Here is an 18353-nt window from a genome sequence, read left to right on the forward strand (position 1 = left end):
AAGACAACGTGGTGACTGGGCTGCAATTTTCTGGCAACAGGATTAAATATTTCTCATTATGACAAACTTTGTGGCTGAGATTCAGCGGAGACCATTGTCATGGGAATCTGTCTCTGTAGGGTTCAAATACTAGTGTTTGGGATATTTTTCCTCACTGAAATTTTAGAGATGCTGGGGGATTTTTAGGGTGTTACATATGAGCTAGACTTGAACTCCTATCCATGGCTTATATTAAAACATAGCATGGAGGTGTTGATTCCTTTTATTGGTGGAGATGATTCAGGCATCCTTTGGGATGGAAAGATTGCCAGGGTCCCCCAAATAAGCAGTAGTAAGTTATTTGCTCCATCTCTTAGTAATTAATCATCAGCCTGTCTCTAGTCTTTCTAGCAAGGTCACTCCAGTGCTGCTAGCACCAGTGAGGTTATTGTAAGAGGGACCTAGAGTTCTCCAGTTTCACTGATCTCTCTAGTTTCGGGTGTGGATGTAGCAGAGACTGCACTGGACTTGTTTGTTGATGATGTTTCAATAATAAGCAAAAGTCAGTTGTCCATGCTGATTTTTTAAGATGTCTGTAGACTTTAATGTTGTTGGCCATGAGGTTTTATTGACTCGACTACAGATGTTGGCTGGAATAGAGGGTATCACTCTTAAAAGGCTACTTTCTTTGTTTTTCAGAGAGCCCTCTGAGAGAGGTTTTAGGTAGTTATTCAAACCCTTTGAGCTGTCTTGCAATGTTCTTTTTTATCACCTTTGCTTTTCAATATGTACATACTTTATGAAGTGTACTTTACAGAATTGGGGAACTAGTTCTGCAAGCCTCAGGTTCACAGTAACTCCTGCAGTCTTTGTAGGGAATCAGCTGAGCATGAGTAGTAAGGAGACCGTGGCAGCCAACGGCCTAGGAGACATAACTGGAGGGAGGAAGCTTAGGAATTAGCAGAACTTTTACTGCTTCCCACCCTAGTGGGAACCAGGCAAGAAGAAAATAGCGAGGGACCCTCTGAAGCTTCCAGGCTTTGAATACTCTCAAGAACATGTGTGGGGCATTATTCTTGTGAATCTCCTGAATTATACAGTTGCCCCTGCACACACACAGAAAGTCTGCAGGAATGCTAAGTAATAAGGGGGGGGCAGTAATGCCACAGGAGAGGCAAGGGTGACTGGGGAGCAGAAAGGAGCTAACTTAGGGAAGGCTGCTTTGGAGGCAGAGACGGTCCTTTCCATCTTTGCCCTGGTTCACGTTGCCTTTGAGGTTAAGATCTCTGCAGAGGCCCTGCCTTCCCCTGACTCCAGCGCCTACTCCCATGATTTCTCATGCAAAATAGTGCATTCTTCCTGCTTATTTTGTCATGTGAAATATATACACATTATCCTTCAAGCAGCATAAGCAATTTTGTTTAAATTTCTGCACCAGCTTCAGCCTGCCCCAGGAAGCGGGTGTGTGTATACACGTGCATACTTACAAACAGTTAATTGAAAAGTGGCATTTCTTCCTTTATATGCTTCAAGGACAGGGATTCAACCATTTGTTGGGAACATTGTTAATCTTTGATTTACTATTTTCTCTCTAAGAACCTAGCCTATGCATGATGTAAACTAGTGAGCAAGTGAACCAGGTTAAATTTATCTGGATTTTCACTATATAGGATTACAATGGAACACTACTGACTTCTTAACCACAGAGAGACTATTGATCTCTCCATTTATTAAGAGCATAAATTAGAGTCAATATTTTAAAACATGAGTGCCAAAAATTGGCATGTAAATTCATATTTAGCTCTCTAAACAAAAGTGAACTAATATTCTGTGATGAGGAGCATCTGTGTCTCCAAATGAAGTTAATTGGCATTTTAGGTGCTCAACGCCTCTGCTAATAAGGTCACTTTTATTTAGGTATTCAAAGTTGGCAAATTTGGGTCCAAGCGCCTCCAGGACATGGTCTGTGTGGATGCCTGCAAAGCTGAAGGTTCCTCAAATAATGCAACTTTGGTTGCAACCTTAATTCTTCATAATAAATGAATGCTTAGAACTTGCATAGTATTGCAGACTGGAGCAAAAAAAATTTAGAACGTCTCTAAAATCACGATCCATAATTTATATTTTCCTGCTTTTAAATAGTGCCTGAGGTTAATCCAAACTCTCCGCCCCCTCCCTTTTATTGGTGGGATGGGGAATTTCACAGTGTGTCTAAAGAGGTACTTACAATCTTTGTCAAATCAGGTCAGTAGTAGACCTGTAAACCGTAAACAAAAACTAAACACAAATATTTTCATGAATACAAGCACTGTTAAGTTATGTATGATTCTTGGAGTAATATTATTTGAGGGTATTAAGACAACCGGAGTGCATTTGTGAACCGTAAAAAGGCTTACAGAGTTTAGTGCCAATGTGTATTATTCTTTTCAATTATTGTTTAAATAATATCAGAAGCCATACCAGGTGATGATGGCGATCACCCAACATACACAATCAACAGTCAAAATAAATATTTCTTGAAGGACATCATAGTATTGAAACTGTCATTTCCAATCACAATTGGATTTACTACCTTCAGGATTGTTTCCCAGACCATTCATTATCCAAACAATCAGCTAAAACTCTTAAATATTATTCTCAACAAATAGTTTGCCCAGCTCTGCTCAGCAGCAGCCAATGCTGAAAAGATGCCTATTAAGAAATAGAGTTAATTAACTTAAAAGAGTGGTAACCTGAGATATACAATGGTGCTTTTACAAAGCAATCTTATTCATATGGAACATCACACCTGAATATGGAAGATGTATAAAACTGGTGCTGTCAACTTACACAGAGTGGAACAGAGCCATGAGAGACATTTACTGTGCAGAATTTGAAAGAACAAGAGACCAAGGGAGCATGCTTTAGGCCACGCAAGGTTTACACCTTCCTTAATCAATATTCTGTTATTAAGATGTCAGGTTCAACAATGTACATTTATCAAAGACTTAGCCAAGATTTCTCTTTCATTCCCTACGCCAAATTGTTGTAATTGTCGATGGTTACATTAGCACATACTCACAATCAGATATTCCAAAGATAAGGAGTAGGATTTTCAAAAGCACCTCGATGACTTCCCATGGGACTTGTGCTCCTGTCATGTGGATGCTTTTGGAAATTCCACCCTAACAACATAAAAAGTCAGACCGTGGAGGAAGTGGAGACAGGGACAATATCCCAGATTAGATTTTAAAACAAAGATAGGGCAACCAAAAAGTGTTTCAAGCCTGTTGACTGCAGTCAGGGGAAACATAAGGAGAGCTACAAGAGCAGGATGACACTAGATGTAGTGGCTTAGAGGAACTGAAGTTGTTCTGGGAATGCATGAGTTCTCCAAGGAAGCTACTAGCCTGTCAGTAATTAAATTACTTAGGGAGTTTTCATTTTGAAAGAGTAATTTTCCTCAATAAATTTTTTCAGAACCAAGCATGTGTTTACAGCTTATGGGTAGACATTTGTGAAGTGCCTAATACCCACGGGCTTTCAATGGGAATTGATCTTATAAATCACGTAGATGCTTTCCAAAAAGGTGCTTTGAGACAGCATTGCCAATTTTATTCCCTGCTTTGGTGAGTCTTATTTCAGCCTGCTAATAATGAAAGCCAAAGAAGCCCTTCTCTAGAAAGTGCCCATTATAAAAATGAATAGACTAGCCTGAGAGAGAAAACAGGACACAATTTTTTCAAAGCCTTCTCTTCAAGAGGGAGAGGCACATTTACATTTCCTCTGTAAAGGGATATATTTTTTCAGCAGCTTGGATGAGAATTATTGTCAAGATACTTGGATAGATTCACTTTCTCTGCTTCTGCCACTTGGAGGGTGCAAAGCAGCAGAGTATTCCTCTGGTGTGAGGGAATTCAAAACTGGTAAAGCCACCTTCTATATCAGTTGCCCTCTACTGCTCCTGACATGGGGTACACCAGGGAGTAATAGTCACCCTCTTGCCCTTAAAGGGACATACATTTTCCAACCAGCCAGACAACAGCCCCCACCACTTCATGTGCGGTCACGGTCTTCAGTCAATCACTTGTATTTAAAGTGCTTTGCTGCCTCAGGGCTTTATTCAATTCACCCTTCAGTTTTCCCAAAGTAACAGGGAGTAAGAAAATTGAAAAGTGTTACTGTAAAACCACCCAAATTGGCAAGGAAAGGGTGGTACCTGAACTTAATGTAACTTCCTAACATTGACTAGATTTCCAATTGATAGTATGTCATATATTACTATTCATAGTATATAATCTATACTATAAAAATGCAAAACAGGCAGGTTTGTTTGAAACTAAAATACTTTTCTCAGTTTCCCAAGAGGCATTAATAGCATTGTCAATTTTGAGTGGTGTTTGAATTTTTATAGATCAATTTTGAATATTACTCTGATTATAAAAATAATCAGACTTATCAAAAAAGGTGGCAATCAGGAAAAGGTCAAATACAGGCGCACACTTCAGAAACTGTAATGGAGATTTAAGGCATTTCCTTGAACCTGGGATTGATGTCTGACATTAAAATAATGACACTATAACAGCCTGTTTCTTACATGGCCAATTGCAGGATTTATCAGTGGTCACCTAGTCAGTGTCATTACTATTGCATTCCATATTTCAAAATAAAAATATTTGTTTATAATGAACATTATCTGAGCCTTATAATTACAGTTCCTCTTCTGTCATTCAATACTCCATTTGCAAAGGATAGGGAATTGGTAAAACAATGAGCTGCACTCTTGATTACTTACACACACACACACACAGACACACAAAATAAATTTCACAACACACTCTTGAAAATCTGCAACTGATAATGTATGTCCCCCAAGGCAACAGAATGTTAAAACATGCACTACTCTTCAAAACATATTGAGGAATTCTTTGAATGATCTTAAGCGCTGATCTTACAAACACTTAAGCAAATCCATACTTTTGCACACGATTAATCCTATTGAACTCAATGGGGTTGCCTATTTAAATAAAATTATATTCATTGCTTAAGTGTTTGCAGGACAGGGGGCTGCTAACAGTGACAGAAGGGGATGGGGGGGGGGGAAATCTTCATCCAGGGTACTGTAAGTTCTCAACACAGGGTCACACCAAAGATTTTTCCCCAAATCAAACCAAAGCTCAGTGAATCCAACAAACCTCTTGCCTAGTGATAAATATGTAACTTATGGTAAAAGAAAACACACCGTTATTTTCAGGTGCTCTGTAAAATTTTCAGAGCTTTATTCATTGTGTTTCCCCTTTCCTCCTTCCCATTTTCAGTACTTACTTCTGTTTTACAACTATTGACAAACTTGCCAGAGGTAACTTGTCTTTTCCTAGTATATTTATCAGTTCACAAGAACCTGAGTTCTAGGAAAAGGAGGGGAGGGAAACCTATCACTAGTACTGTACTGCTTTTTTAAAAGTGTGGCTATAGGACAGTTACTTACCTGGAGCTTCCTATATCTAGGGAAGTTTGACACTTGAATTTCCAATCGGATGAGAGGTTAACCTGCATGAATCTGTACCTCAGTGCCAGGTATCTTCCTGTGTCCAATTTGAATGACAAACTCAAGTATTATATTTAATGACAAATCTGGTATCAAAGCTAGTGAAGCTCACGGAGTAGGAAAACATGTAGAACATCAGCAGATGCAGAGAAAGCTTCTACACCAGTGCTTAATTTGTGCCAGGGCTGAGCCTCAAAACATCTAGGCTTGGCAATTCATAGCCCCAGCACCTCTGGTTGCTTGAGCCCCTGCACCCCTTTCATTACAAAGTAAGCACTGTTCTATGCTGTATGTCTGCCATGCTAATTTCAATACTTTATTGCTAACAGGGAAAACAACTGTCATAGAGCTTTCTTACAAAGCAACTTATGCTATGACTGTAGCACTCATTAGTTGGAACACCCCTACCCCCACCCCACTCCATAAATTCAGGGCTGGCTCTTACTCCCAGAATGGCCATATCCCAAAAGCTCGAGGGCCTTTCTTCCAAAGGGAGGGATTCAGACTCTAGATTGAACCCGATGGAACAGAAAAAGCATATGATTATTGGGGCCAATATGGAGGTGAAGAGCAATGAAGAAAAAATATCAAGACAGATGTACTAAAGCTACCACCAAGAGTGCAAAAGTGGTAGGAAAATGTACCTAATTTGTATTAAAATGTATACTCAATGCAGGGCTAATGTTAAACTACACAAGCCTCCTATGCAGGGGCTTCATCACTACCCACACACACATAATCAAAATAATAGCCACCTCTTACTTGTGATTCCCAGCACCCCAAGCCACCACTACATGGACAAAATGGTGGAACCAGACTGCAAAAATCTCAGTTAGGAATTGCAATCTCTGTCACTGACTGCTAGCACTACAGTTTGTTAGGAGCAATGGTGCTCTGGGCTGGCTCGTCAGGGTGTGTAGTGCAGACCCAAGAGTGTCATTGCAAGCGCTGTATGATGAGAGGCTTTCACAATCATTTTCATACCACTACTCAAAAAAAAAGCATGCACGCGTGCAAACATCCACCCCCCCTTGCATTAAAGTATGCCCATTGGGTTCAAGTTATGTTTTATTGATTTAAAGTGAAAATAAAGAAGGATGTTAAGTTCAGACCATTATCGTTCATGCTGCGTTGTGAATTTATTTTTATTTAATTTTCCACTTGTGCTCCTGCCAGGAGATATCTATTAGACAGTAAGCAGCAAGAATAAAACTTTATCATTTTGTTTCAAACTATAAAATAATTTACATCACGTTTTACTTACTTTTGTCTTTTTTTTGTTTTGTTTTGTTTTTTAAACCACAAACATTCCAGCATCACACTGTAGGAATAAGAATAAACAATAGAAAGCATAACCTTTTGCATAGTATTAAATGAACAGAGACAGTAAGTTCTTTATTTACAATTATTGTCTAGATAAAAAAATTCATAAAAACAGATGAATTAATATATAGTAATAACCCCTAATGGGACGGATTGCCAAATGTACCACTGTATTTTTTTCCACAAATCTCATGCTGCTAAGTACAGTATGTAGAGAGCAAGCATTTATATATTGCAGTGAATTTTAACAAACTGATCATTTTGGTTTTTTGATCCATTGTTCCCATCACAGAGAGGTCAAGCAATAAAAGAAATGAATTGTGATGCATGACTTGTTGTTGAAGGTCATAACTATTCTACTTTTTTTTTTAAAAAAAGTCTATCATTTATCATATACATAAAGCACAGTCTCTGCTCACAGAAGCCCAAGTTTTCTATGCATCTCAGTTTATATATGTTTTTACTATATATACACACACAGAATGCTGTGTTCATTTATTTTTAAACAGTTTTTCAAGTCTGCAAATGGTACCCTATTGATATTCTGAATGGGTTCTACTAGAGGAAAATTAAATCGAATGAAAAAAAAAAGAATCTGATGAAAAAGACGGCTTGAAAATAAAAGGCAAATCATCATTAAGTTATTGAAAATTACGTTCCAGTACTGACAGATTTTGTAGCTGCTCAAGTCCAATGCAATGACAGAGGCTCTTCCCTATAAATAGAATAGATAACTTTTTTTTCTGAACACGGTATCCCAAATAGGCCATAGAAACCCAATACACGTTATACAAAGGTCAGTCCCTGTATTTACAATCCAAGGAACAATGCTGACTAAGTTTCAATCACTCTGCTACTAAGAATTAGTTAAATTCAATTATGTGTTCATGCCAGCTTTTACAGTTAAGAAACGGGTAACGGTATCTGTTGAAAACAGTTCTGTAAGCCTTGAAAGATCTGCTGTTCAGTGAAAAGTTTGAATCAGACAGTGAGTTATGAGTCTGAGCCAAAAAAACATTCAAGCTTCTGCACAAAAGTCCGGAAGCTGGCAATTCAAGCTGATTAGAGTTTTACCTGGCTGAATAGTCCTGATGCACCCTGAAAACTCTTTTATTCATTTCAATCTGCAGTTTGGCCATGAGTCTAATATTGTTTGGAGAGTTCTCCGGCTTGGAATAGTTCTTGTGACTGCAGAGATGCACCACTTTCTTAGCCAACTTTCAAACAACACACAATACAACAAATCAATTTTTCAAGCTAGCTTGAAAGTGTTTTTCTGGCATAATTGGTCATGTTATTCAAAATGTCTTTTGCACTGTACAAGATTATGGAAAAGATCATATGCTTGCTGAAAAGTCTTGAAGCAAACTTTGCATTAAATACAAAATTATTTATGAAAAATCTGTGACCCCAAAGTGCTTAGCATTCAAGTGGTTGACATAGCGATTATATAAGCTCATACATTTAAGTTACCAGGGCTGTTACCATCTTGAAAAATATTTCTCATCCATGATACTGAGGTTTTCAAAACGGCTTCCCTTGTAGAAAGCTCAATACATAGGTAAAACAACATTGTTAATTAGCTACAGTATATTTTGTGACTACAGGAAGACAAGCTTGATTAAAAAAAAAATCACACAAAGCACATTTCAATATACACTTCATAAAATTTCATTCAGATCTAAATAGTGCAGAAAATGATTATCTTTTCCTTTTAAAAAGTCAAAGCAACAAACCATAGTGATTTTCCATCCAAAATGCCAACAGCCCCTTCTCTTGTAATTAATAAGGAAATGAATGTCTAAATTACTAATGGAAAGGAATCAACACAATATATCACAATATTTCAACATTAGTTTGATCTCCATACACAAAGCCAAATATAACTTATCTTTGAATTGTTATTCATAAACTAAACTGAGTTTCATATAACAACTTTAAAAAAAATACTTTGAAGAAGCCATTGCAATACACTGAAACAATGAAATGGCCTCCATCATTGAGTGTTGCACCAAAACAAGTTCAAGCAATTTATTAAAAAAAAGAAAGAAAAAAAAAGGGAAGAAAACCTAATCATTTCAACTTTGTATTTGAAACAAAGGAAGCCTGTTCACTGCCCTGTATATAGGATAACAATGCTACATCCAATGTGTTATATTTTGGCTTCTTTTGTTATTTGCTAGCAGTATCTACATTATTTAACACTCCCCCCCCAAAAAAAAAGGCAGGCAAAATCAGAACACGGTTGTAATAAAACATCCAAGGTGCAATATTACAGAAGTTTTCAAAGAGCTGAGCAATTTTTATACTACTTCGGCAGGAAGTGCTTTCTTAACCCTACAAATAGTTAAGGATATTATCTACAGGTTTGTAAACAAATTACATTCTTTTTTTTTTAGGACATAAATAAGTTAAAATAGTCAGAGCAATTTGAGCAGAAACAAGGCAACATGCCAACAAAGAAACTTTATATATAACTAAATATATAGATAGATATATACATATATATGTATATCATTAATTATGTATATATTTATATGTATGTATCTCTATATATAATCTCATAAATGTTTATTAAGTTTCTCTGTCCAACTGGTGCAAATCTACTGTGCAAGTTAAGCTTTGCAACTTCAAAAACGTTATTTAAATTAATCTATACAACTGAATTCATGCCACACAAGCATTTCAAAAAACTCACAGACCAGTGAATTGGATAAATAGCTTCAGAAAAAAGTCCTCTGCATTTACTGCTTAAAAAAAGAGAAAGAGAGACAGTGCGCGTGAGAGAGAGCGGGGTGGGAGCTGGAAGTGCACAGTACATTCATGCAGGAGGGTTCTTTGTTTTTGTTTTTCTGCAAGGGAGCAAAAAGGGGTATGTAAATCAGCCATTCATTCTTTCCCCAAAACCACTGTGTTCAGCAATTCATTCACTTGTCACAAAGTGAATAAGAGTTCAAACAGCTTCTCAGCCAGTACAGTTTTTTATATATCTCTCTCTATATATATACTTCTGTTGCTGTTTTTATTTATATATATTTTTTGCAGTGAACTTTCAGCTAAAGTGATGTCTCCAGGCTATGTATTGGGCTTCCTGGACTAGAAGAGGTAGCTGATTTACTTGTGTCAGTTGTAAGATTTATTCCACTGTCGATAGCACTGTTGTTCTTGTTCAGCGAAGATGGTGGGCTAGAGTTTTGCTTGAGAGCAGGGTCTTCCTCTAGGTCTGTGTCATCAATGAGTGGGATGTGGGGTTGGGAATCTTCTATCCTAAATTCAGGATGAGTCATAAAGTTGTGAATGGAGGTTCTAGATTCTGGTTTTTCTAACCCTTCATAGAGAGAGCTACGGAATGCCTTCACGACGCGGATCTGAGGGGAAAAAGAGGAAGGAGATGTCAGAGGTAACAACCTTTAGAGATCAGTGCTAGAGAATACTTTTTGAAAAATGTAGCATATGGTTAGGGCAGTGCAGGCAGCTGAAGTCCATAGTCCCTGGATGTTATATGCAAAAACGAGTGGCTCAGTTTTGTGCATTTAGAGTGTCTGTACGAACTGCAATATTAAAACAAATTGAGTTTAAAGCCATCAAAGAACTGATGGGAAGCACTGGTTAAAGAAAGCGAACATCCACTCATGTGGTACATCCCTAGTAAAAGACAAGCCATGTTAATTTTAATGCAAATGTAGAACCATGCATGTTGATAGTTTTGCAGTGAGTAAGTAGAAAGGCTTTTTTTTTTTAAAAAAAAAAGTCTCATTTGTATAATAAAAAACCAACATGTAACATATCACACTTCACAAACGGGAAAGCACAAAACACAGACACAGTCGGATAGGTACATATGAGACACACACGCACACAAAGAGGAGCCAAATGTACAAACAGAAAAAAAAATGTTTTCAAAGCAAAATCGAAATGAAGGCAGCCAGGAGCACAAAAAGCCAAGCAGACAAAATACTAGGCAAAACCATGCCACCACAGAAGGGGAAGTCACAGTTACCACATGAACACAGATAACTGGCACACAACAACTACACTTGGAAGCCTGGATAATGTGAACATAGAATTGTTGATCCAACTTTTATTTTTCCTTCATGCATATGTGAAGTAAACACTCGAGTATAGACCCACTGTTTAAGCCGTTTAATTTTTTATTAATATACAAAGACCTTCTATAAAATAATGTACTGATTGTTGGGTTGCATAGAACAGCAAGTTCTTTCTTTTTCTGTGTCTCAGTTGCAAATACCCTTCATAAGGTTAAATTCTGAAAGCTGTACATTTTATGCCATGTCTGCAGTCCTTAAATTATGTCAGCTTATTATGCTAAGATGACTATTATTTTTAGCCTCCTATCAGTAAGAAGACAGGTGAAAGAAAGCTACTGACATCAGCAACTAGGCTTTCACAGTAGCAGTGCTGTCAGTAGGAACTGATAGGAGCAAAAGGAGAGAGCATTGCTGAGGTGGTGCAGTCAGTGGTCTGTGTTTGGGGTGGGGAAGAGGAGGAAGCTAGCTAGCCTGTTGACCAATCCATCGGATTAGAAAAGAAGTGAAGGATTGCACTATGTGCTATTAGTGAGAAAACAACTTTTTTGAGGTAAAAAGTCAAAGGAAAAAACAAAATGGCAAGAATATGAACTGTTGGCAATGTTTTATGACTAAGTATGAGTTCTATTTTTTCACTCATCCCTTAACTTATGAGTGAATTTTTAGTGTTTATTAGAGTGAGACACCAATGGCACAGGCAGAAAAGGTGTGAGCAGGCATTGTGAAAGCTTCTCCACACAAGTTTGAAATGTACTGGGTGATACACATGCATATTACTGCCCTATGTTTGATTACCCAATTAGTGTCTGGCCTACAAAGTAGTTATAGATAAACTGAAAAGTTTTTCTTCTAACTGTGGAATGGTTCAATCAACATGCTGGTGTGGTTTAGCTGGCAGTATCTATCTAGGTTCTTATACTATCAACCACCGGAGAGCCTGTCTAAGGTTCAAAGCTCCAACCAGTAGCTTATGAATGTGTGGCAGTACTGGAGAAAGACTGGACAGATTTAGAGGCTGATTTGGATTTGCTTTCTCCTATCTTTTTTCCTTGCTTATGCCCTCCAAAATGATCATTTATCACATATCTAAACTCTTATCAATAGCACGGGGTGATGGACACCTGCAAGTAGATTGCCCTCAGTCAGTCCACACATCACTCCCTGCTTAGCCAAATACACATGGTAACAGCAGGGAAACAAACACAAAATAGAATGTTAGTCTGATCATCTCCTCACCATGGCTATGTGTTTTAGAAGGGAGGAAAATAGACTGGCAGAGTAGCACAGAAGAGCCTAAGCAATTCTAGGGTGCAGGAAGAGCCAGCCCTCCAAGAGGCTGTCAAGGTGCAGGAGAAAAGCAGATCTTCAGGCGGAAGCATGGCTAACTTGGTCTCTATGTAGGATATTACAACCTCATTATATCTGCCAACATACAATACCTAGATTTTGACCTGTATACTCCCTGATATAAGAGACATTGGCTTTATTTGAGCAGAATACACGAATTGTGCCATGGTACATGATGGATTTATAATGTGCACAAATGGAAACTAGGCTAAGAAACACATTTGCACTCATAACTTAAGATAGGATTTGAACTACATTTCCAGAGCAGAAAAGCTGGTATGCTAGTTCCCTAAATTATCTCAGCCCTTCTGTCCTTTTCTAAGGTGCAAAGCTGAATGCAAAACCAGCACAGACTAACAATAATTAACAACATATTTCTTATGGTGAACTATAAAATGGGAGTCTGGTAAAAATCTTATATTGAGAAATTTTTAAGCATGCCTATTGTACATTGAGTTCATAAGGTAGTATTTATTTTCAAAAATGCTGTTTATCATTTCTTTCACATTTTCTTGATAAGATACTCCAGCTGAATACAAAATAATCTTTTTATCACTTAATTATGACAGCTTTCCCACCTTATCTATTGGTGTGAAAAATTCACTTTCGTTTTCTTGAACATAGTTCATTCTGATCTAGTAGATTGAACTTCTAGTCTGTCAGGTAGATTTTTTTAAAATGTGAATTAAATTTTTATGTAAACAAAAGTAATCCAAGATTATGCTTGAATTGACCCAGCAACCTTTACTCAGGCAAAGGCTTTATTGCATGGTAATCTGTACTCAAGTCTTTACAGGTTAGCAAAGAAGGAACAGATTTTCAAACTACCGAACTCATATTAAAGTCTTTCACTAGACAAAATGGGAGTTCTGCCTAAGTAAGTACTGCAGGATTGGCCCAAACAGAATACCGTGTGTGTAGACAAAATTACTGAACAGTTTTAAATTGAAGAGGGTTCAGAGAAGAGCCACAAGAATGATTAAAGGATTAGAAAAAATGGTTTATAGTGATAGACTCACCAAGTTCAATTTATTTAGTTTAACAAAGAGAAGGTTAAGGGGTGACTTGATTACAGTCTGTAGGTAGGTATAGGAGAAAAAATATGTACTAACAGGCTCTTCAGTCCAGCAGAGAAAGGTATAGCACGGGAGTCAGCAACCTTTCAGAAGTGGTATGCCGAGTTTTCATTTATTCACTCTGATTTAAGGTTTTGTATGCCAGTAATACATTTAAACGTTTTTAGGTCTCTTTCTATAAGTCTATAATATATAACTAAACTATTGTTGTATGTAAAGTAAATAAGGTTTTTAAAATGTTTAAGAAGCTTCATTTAAAATTAAATTAAAATGCAGAGCCCCCTGGACTGGTGGCCAGGACCCAGGCAGTGTGAGTGCCACTGAAAATCAGCTCACATGCCGCCTTTGGTACACATGCCATACGTTGCCTACCCCTGGTATAGCATGATCCAATGGCTGGAAGCTGAAGCTAGACACATTCAGACTGGAAATAACAGTCAGAGTAATTAACCATTGGAACAATTGTCCAAGCGTCATGATGAATTCATCATCACTGGCAGTTTTAAAAATCAGGATTGGATATGCTCTAGAAACTATTTGAGGAAGATCTATGGCTTGTTATACATGAGGTCAGACCGGATGTTCATAATGGTCCCTTCTAGCCTTGGAATCTATGAAACAGAATGTGTCCAATCTGCATTCCATACCAAGACTTCGATTTTAATGGGTGTTTTACCTGAGTGTGAGAACTGTAGGATTAAATTTAGTATTTGAAAATCACCATCTGTTTAACTGCCTGTCAAGACCCAAGTTCAAAGTGCAGTGCTAACCCAGCTTTGATTGATCTAACACCCGCAATATTTCTGGAATGCAGTTCCCTGCTCAACTGCAGATAGTAACATGGTCAACGGCAGCAGAAGAAACACAAAACACTGAACTTGGGTCTTGGCATATTTCTGTAACTTAGATATTTAAATGAAACCCATCAAAGAGGTGTTGAAGCTCAAATACAAAAGAATTTTCTGATAAACATTCCACATGTACCAATAATATACACATTTTAAAAATACTGTTCTCTTCTGAAAGTGACTTGGGATCTTGTGGTTCTGTATATATCTCCCAATGACTTCTCATGTACAGGATTACTTTTACTCAGTTTAGAAATAGAATTTTTTTTCCTGACTGCAGCCCTGCAGATTCAGCCTGGGATCTGAAAAGCAATATTTGTTCTGTCTGGTATGTGCCTCATAACCAGTAAAATATTCTGCAGTAGAAATATAATTCAAAATCCTGTTAGTATATGTGAGGCACAACAGAACTCAGCTAATTATCCCAGAGCTATACTGACTCCGGTGCTAGCAAGAGAAAAAATATTTTTAATATCGAAGTCATTGAAAACAAATCTGAATACACACAAGGGGTGGGTCTGCTGAGTTCATAGGCGCCATTTTAATTGCACTTCCGTTTAAACTATCACTAAGCTACTAATTAAAAATGTTTTGTTCAAAATAATATAGTCCCAATTCAACAAAGCTCTTAAACATGTGCTTAACTTTAAAAATTTGAGTAGTTCAGAGTAATGCTTAAGTTTAAGTGCTTTGCTGAATCAGAGCCCACGTGTAAATATCATCATCTATAATTCTATAACATTTTATTCTTTGAAGTTTAGCATTACACTACAGAGATCTATACAAGCTTGCTTTCATTGTGCAATGTGTGAAAGCTGGTGACATCTGCTGTGGATATCTTGGTATGTTATGAATTGGTACGTAGAATTCATGTCATGATTTTTTTTTTATGATGCAGACAATGCCAAGGGAAGACAAACAATGAGATACAGCCCTCGTCTCTCACATTAATGGAGACAACAGAAAAAATGAACTGCTTTTAACAGAAGACTGTGGGAACAACACTTCTTGACATTTTGACATAGCTATAAGTTTCCACTTCTTTCTTCTCTGTAGCTGTAATAAAAAAAAAGCTCTTCAGTTTCGTCCCACCCTGAAAGTTAGACTTAAAATACTGCATCAGGCAAGAAAAATAAAAGGAATACAATTTTTAAATACTTCAGAGTTTTTCCTCAGAAGAAGAAGAAGATTAAATAGTGGAAATATCACCCCTGCATACAACAGTATAAAGGTGAAATACATAGGACCTGTTTTAAGATCAACAGGTACAGTACGGTTGGTAGCGCATGGGCTTATACTCGAATGTTTACCCAGCTTCAGATAAGCCAAGTATCTTGAGTTTGGTTCACATTCATTTCAGGCTCAAGGTTAAAGACTCACAACCTCTTTTTATTTCACTCTCTCCTGCTGAACCCTTTTGTCCAGTGATCTCTAGCCCTCTGGGAAAACAAACACATTTAATATTCAGACAGTAGAGAGTAGGATACTGCAAAAGCAAATAAATTCAATTCTACTAAAAGGTCAGTAAGGTGATTAGTATAAAAATGTAAACAAGAGGTCAATTTTGCAAAGAGATGCCAACTCTTAGGTGTACCTGGCAATGTCAAGAATCTGGTTGTGCAAAAGTTACAGTGATGGTGTTTGGTGAAGTACTGTAGCTGGTGTGAAGCTTTGAAACTGAACACGAATCGTGTATGGGACCTTTTGTATGTGTTCTCTTGTGGTTTCTTGCATTTTTAGGTGAGCAAAATCAAAAAGTCCATAAACAGGGATGATGTATGTGCTGAAGTCACCTTGTAAATGCTCTGAATAAGATATTCTGTATTGCAAGCTGTTGAGATTGTGAAAATTAGAAGCTACATGAAAATGCAGTAACTTTTAGGTGGCAATTTTTATGTATTATTTTTTACTTTTTAAAGAATCAAATTAATACAAAGACTATGGGGTCCATCACCCTCTTTCTGCATGCACATACAGTAACGTCAGTTAGAGCTCTTAGAAGTCACACGTGTAGCAGAAAGATGAGATCAGAACAACAGGTGTACTATTATATAAACACAGAGAGGGCCTGATTCTGATCACATTGATGTTACTCTACTGACGTTTATGGTGTGAGACCTGAACCATGCCCAGGGTATCTACTTTCTACAGCTTATCACACACTTGTCAACACAACCCTAACATTTTGAAACTTTTGTAGAAGATATAAACAGGGTTTATATTACAGCTGTCAAATGACCAAAAAAAAATCACAATTAATCGTGAGATTAAAAATAGTTGCAATTAATCGCAGTTTTAATCACATTGTTAAACAATAATAAAATACCAATTGAAATTTATTATAAATATTTGTGGATGTTTTTCTAGATTTTCAAATATATTGATTTCAATTACAAAGTGCACAGGGCTCACTTCATATTTTTATTACAAATATTAGCACTGTAAAAAAGAAAATAAATAGTATTTTTCAATTCACCTCATACAAGTAGTGCAATCTCTATCAAGAAAGTGCAACCTAAAAATATAGATTTTTTTTTATAACTGCACTGAAAACCAAAACAATGTAAAACTTTAGGACCTACAAGTCAAAGCATGAAGGGGCATACGAATGTTTAGCACATCAGGCACGTAAATATCTTGCAACACCTGTTTTCAGGTGATATTGTAAATAAGAAGCAGGCAGCATTATCTTCTGTAAATATAAACAAACTTGTTTGCCTTAGTAATTGGCTGAACAAGTAGTAGGACCAAGAGGACTTGTATGAATATATGTGTATCATTATACATTTAAATTGATATTCTATTACTGTTTAAACTCAATTAATCATGACTATTTTAATCTAGTTATCTAGACATGCATCCAACGAAGTGGGTATTCACACACAAAAGCTCATGCCACAATACGTCTGTTAGTCTATAAGGTGCGACAGGACTCTTTGCTGCTTTTATCTAGTTAATTTGTTTTGCATTAATTGCATGCATTAACTGTGATTTAATTGACAGCCCTAGTTTATATATTAGTAATTTACCATTTTAAGAAACTTTCTACATTATGGGCCCAAACCTACTGATGTTGACTTCAGTGGAATTACTATATCTAGATAAGTTGAGCAGGATTTGGCTGTGTATTTAGTTTTTCAACCTAAATAGTTTCACCATAGGGGAACCACAGAGGGCCAGCTTTTGATCTCAGGTAAACACATGTAAATCTGCAGTAACTTTGTTGGAGTCAGTAGACTACTCCCTCATCTTACAGCAGTGCAACTGAGATCAAACCTGGTATCATCTTTTCCAATAACTAGTTTTTCAAAGGTAAGAAGAATGCATGTAAAGTCAGTAAAGTCACGAGAAATACCTTACACAGGGTGGATTCTAGAATTCTGCAACATTTACAGACAAGCTTTGAGATTTTAATTCATTTTAAAATCTAATTCTGCTTATTCTATAAATCATGTTTGCTTTACTCATCTAAATAGCCTTTATATAATTAGCCTTGTACAAACCAAAGGGACTACTTGTCTAAGGCTGGCAATCTCACTGAACTTGTGAGTTAAACGAGCAGGACTTGGTCCATTATCTGAATATGATCTGATACTGATGGCTAATCTCTGCTTTGACATTTAATTTAAAATTAGAAGGTCTTGATGGGGAACATCTCCCTATGGAAACATACTGTAGTTCTATCTATTTTTAGAATATTTTATATTAGATATAAAATGCACCCACATGTGCACACTTCTCTGTCTGCACAGTGTGTGTAATTACAGAAAGCTCTACGTGCATGGAACAGATAAGATCAAAGCTGGAAAATGTTAAATAATCACTCTAAACAAAACAGAAGGCCAGATTACACAACTGGTACAGGAGCCATTCTTTATACTACAGATGAAAAATGGCTACCGTAAACTAAAATTAATTCTGTGTCAGAGAAAGAAGACTATTTTTAGCACCAAATGCTGGATGAAAATTTTTAAAAATGAATTAAAATTTATTTTAGAGTTCACTATCGATAAGTTTCCATTATAACCCCTAATATAGTTTGCATACACTCATAACCAGTGGTGAGCTCCAGCCGGTTCTCACCGGTTTGCAGGAACTGGTTGTTAAATTTAAAAGCCTTTTTAGAACTGGTTGTTCCAGGACAACCGGTTATAAGAAAGCTTTTAAATTTAACAAAGGCTCGGGCAGCTGTCCATCCAGCCCC

The 18353-nt window shown here is 36.9% G+C and overlaps 1 protein-coding gene across 4 annotated transcripts in view; it reads right to left on the bottom strand.

Moving 5' to 3' along the window:
- Positions 1 to 6726: 6726 nt before the first annotated feature.
- Positions 6727 to 18353, bottom strand: part of ATP2B2 (ATPase plasma membrane Ca2+ transporting 2) — a 428479-nt gene continuing 416852 nt past the window's right edge. For 2 of the 4 annotated variants that reach the window (XM_050957750.1, XM_050957748.1), the window contains one exon: positions 10086 to 10197. In XM_050957750.1, the coding sequence (XP_050813707.1) occupies positions 10172 to 10197 (26 nt within the window). In that variant the 3' untranslated portion in view covers positions 10086 to 10171. Of the gene's footprint in view, positions 10198 to 15532; positions 15589 to 18353 lie in introns of all 4 variants that reach the window. The other 2 variants (XM_050957749.1, XM_050957747.1) reach the window with 2 other exon arrangements.

This window comes from Gopherus flavomarginatus, chromosome 6 (assembly GCF_025201925.1).
Source record: "Gopherus flavomarginatus isolate rGopFla2 chromosome 6, rGopFla2.mat.asm, whole genome shotgun sequence".
In the NCBI taxonomy this organism is placed as follows: Eukaryota; Metazoa; Chordata; order Testudines; family Testudinidae; genus Gopherus; species Gopherus flavomarginatus.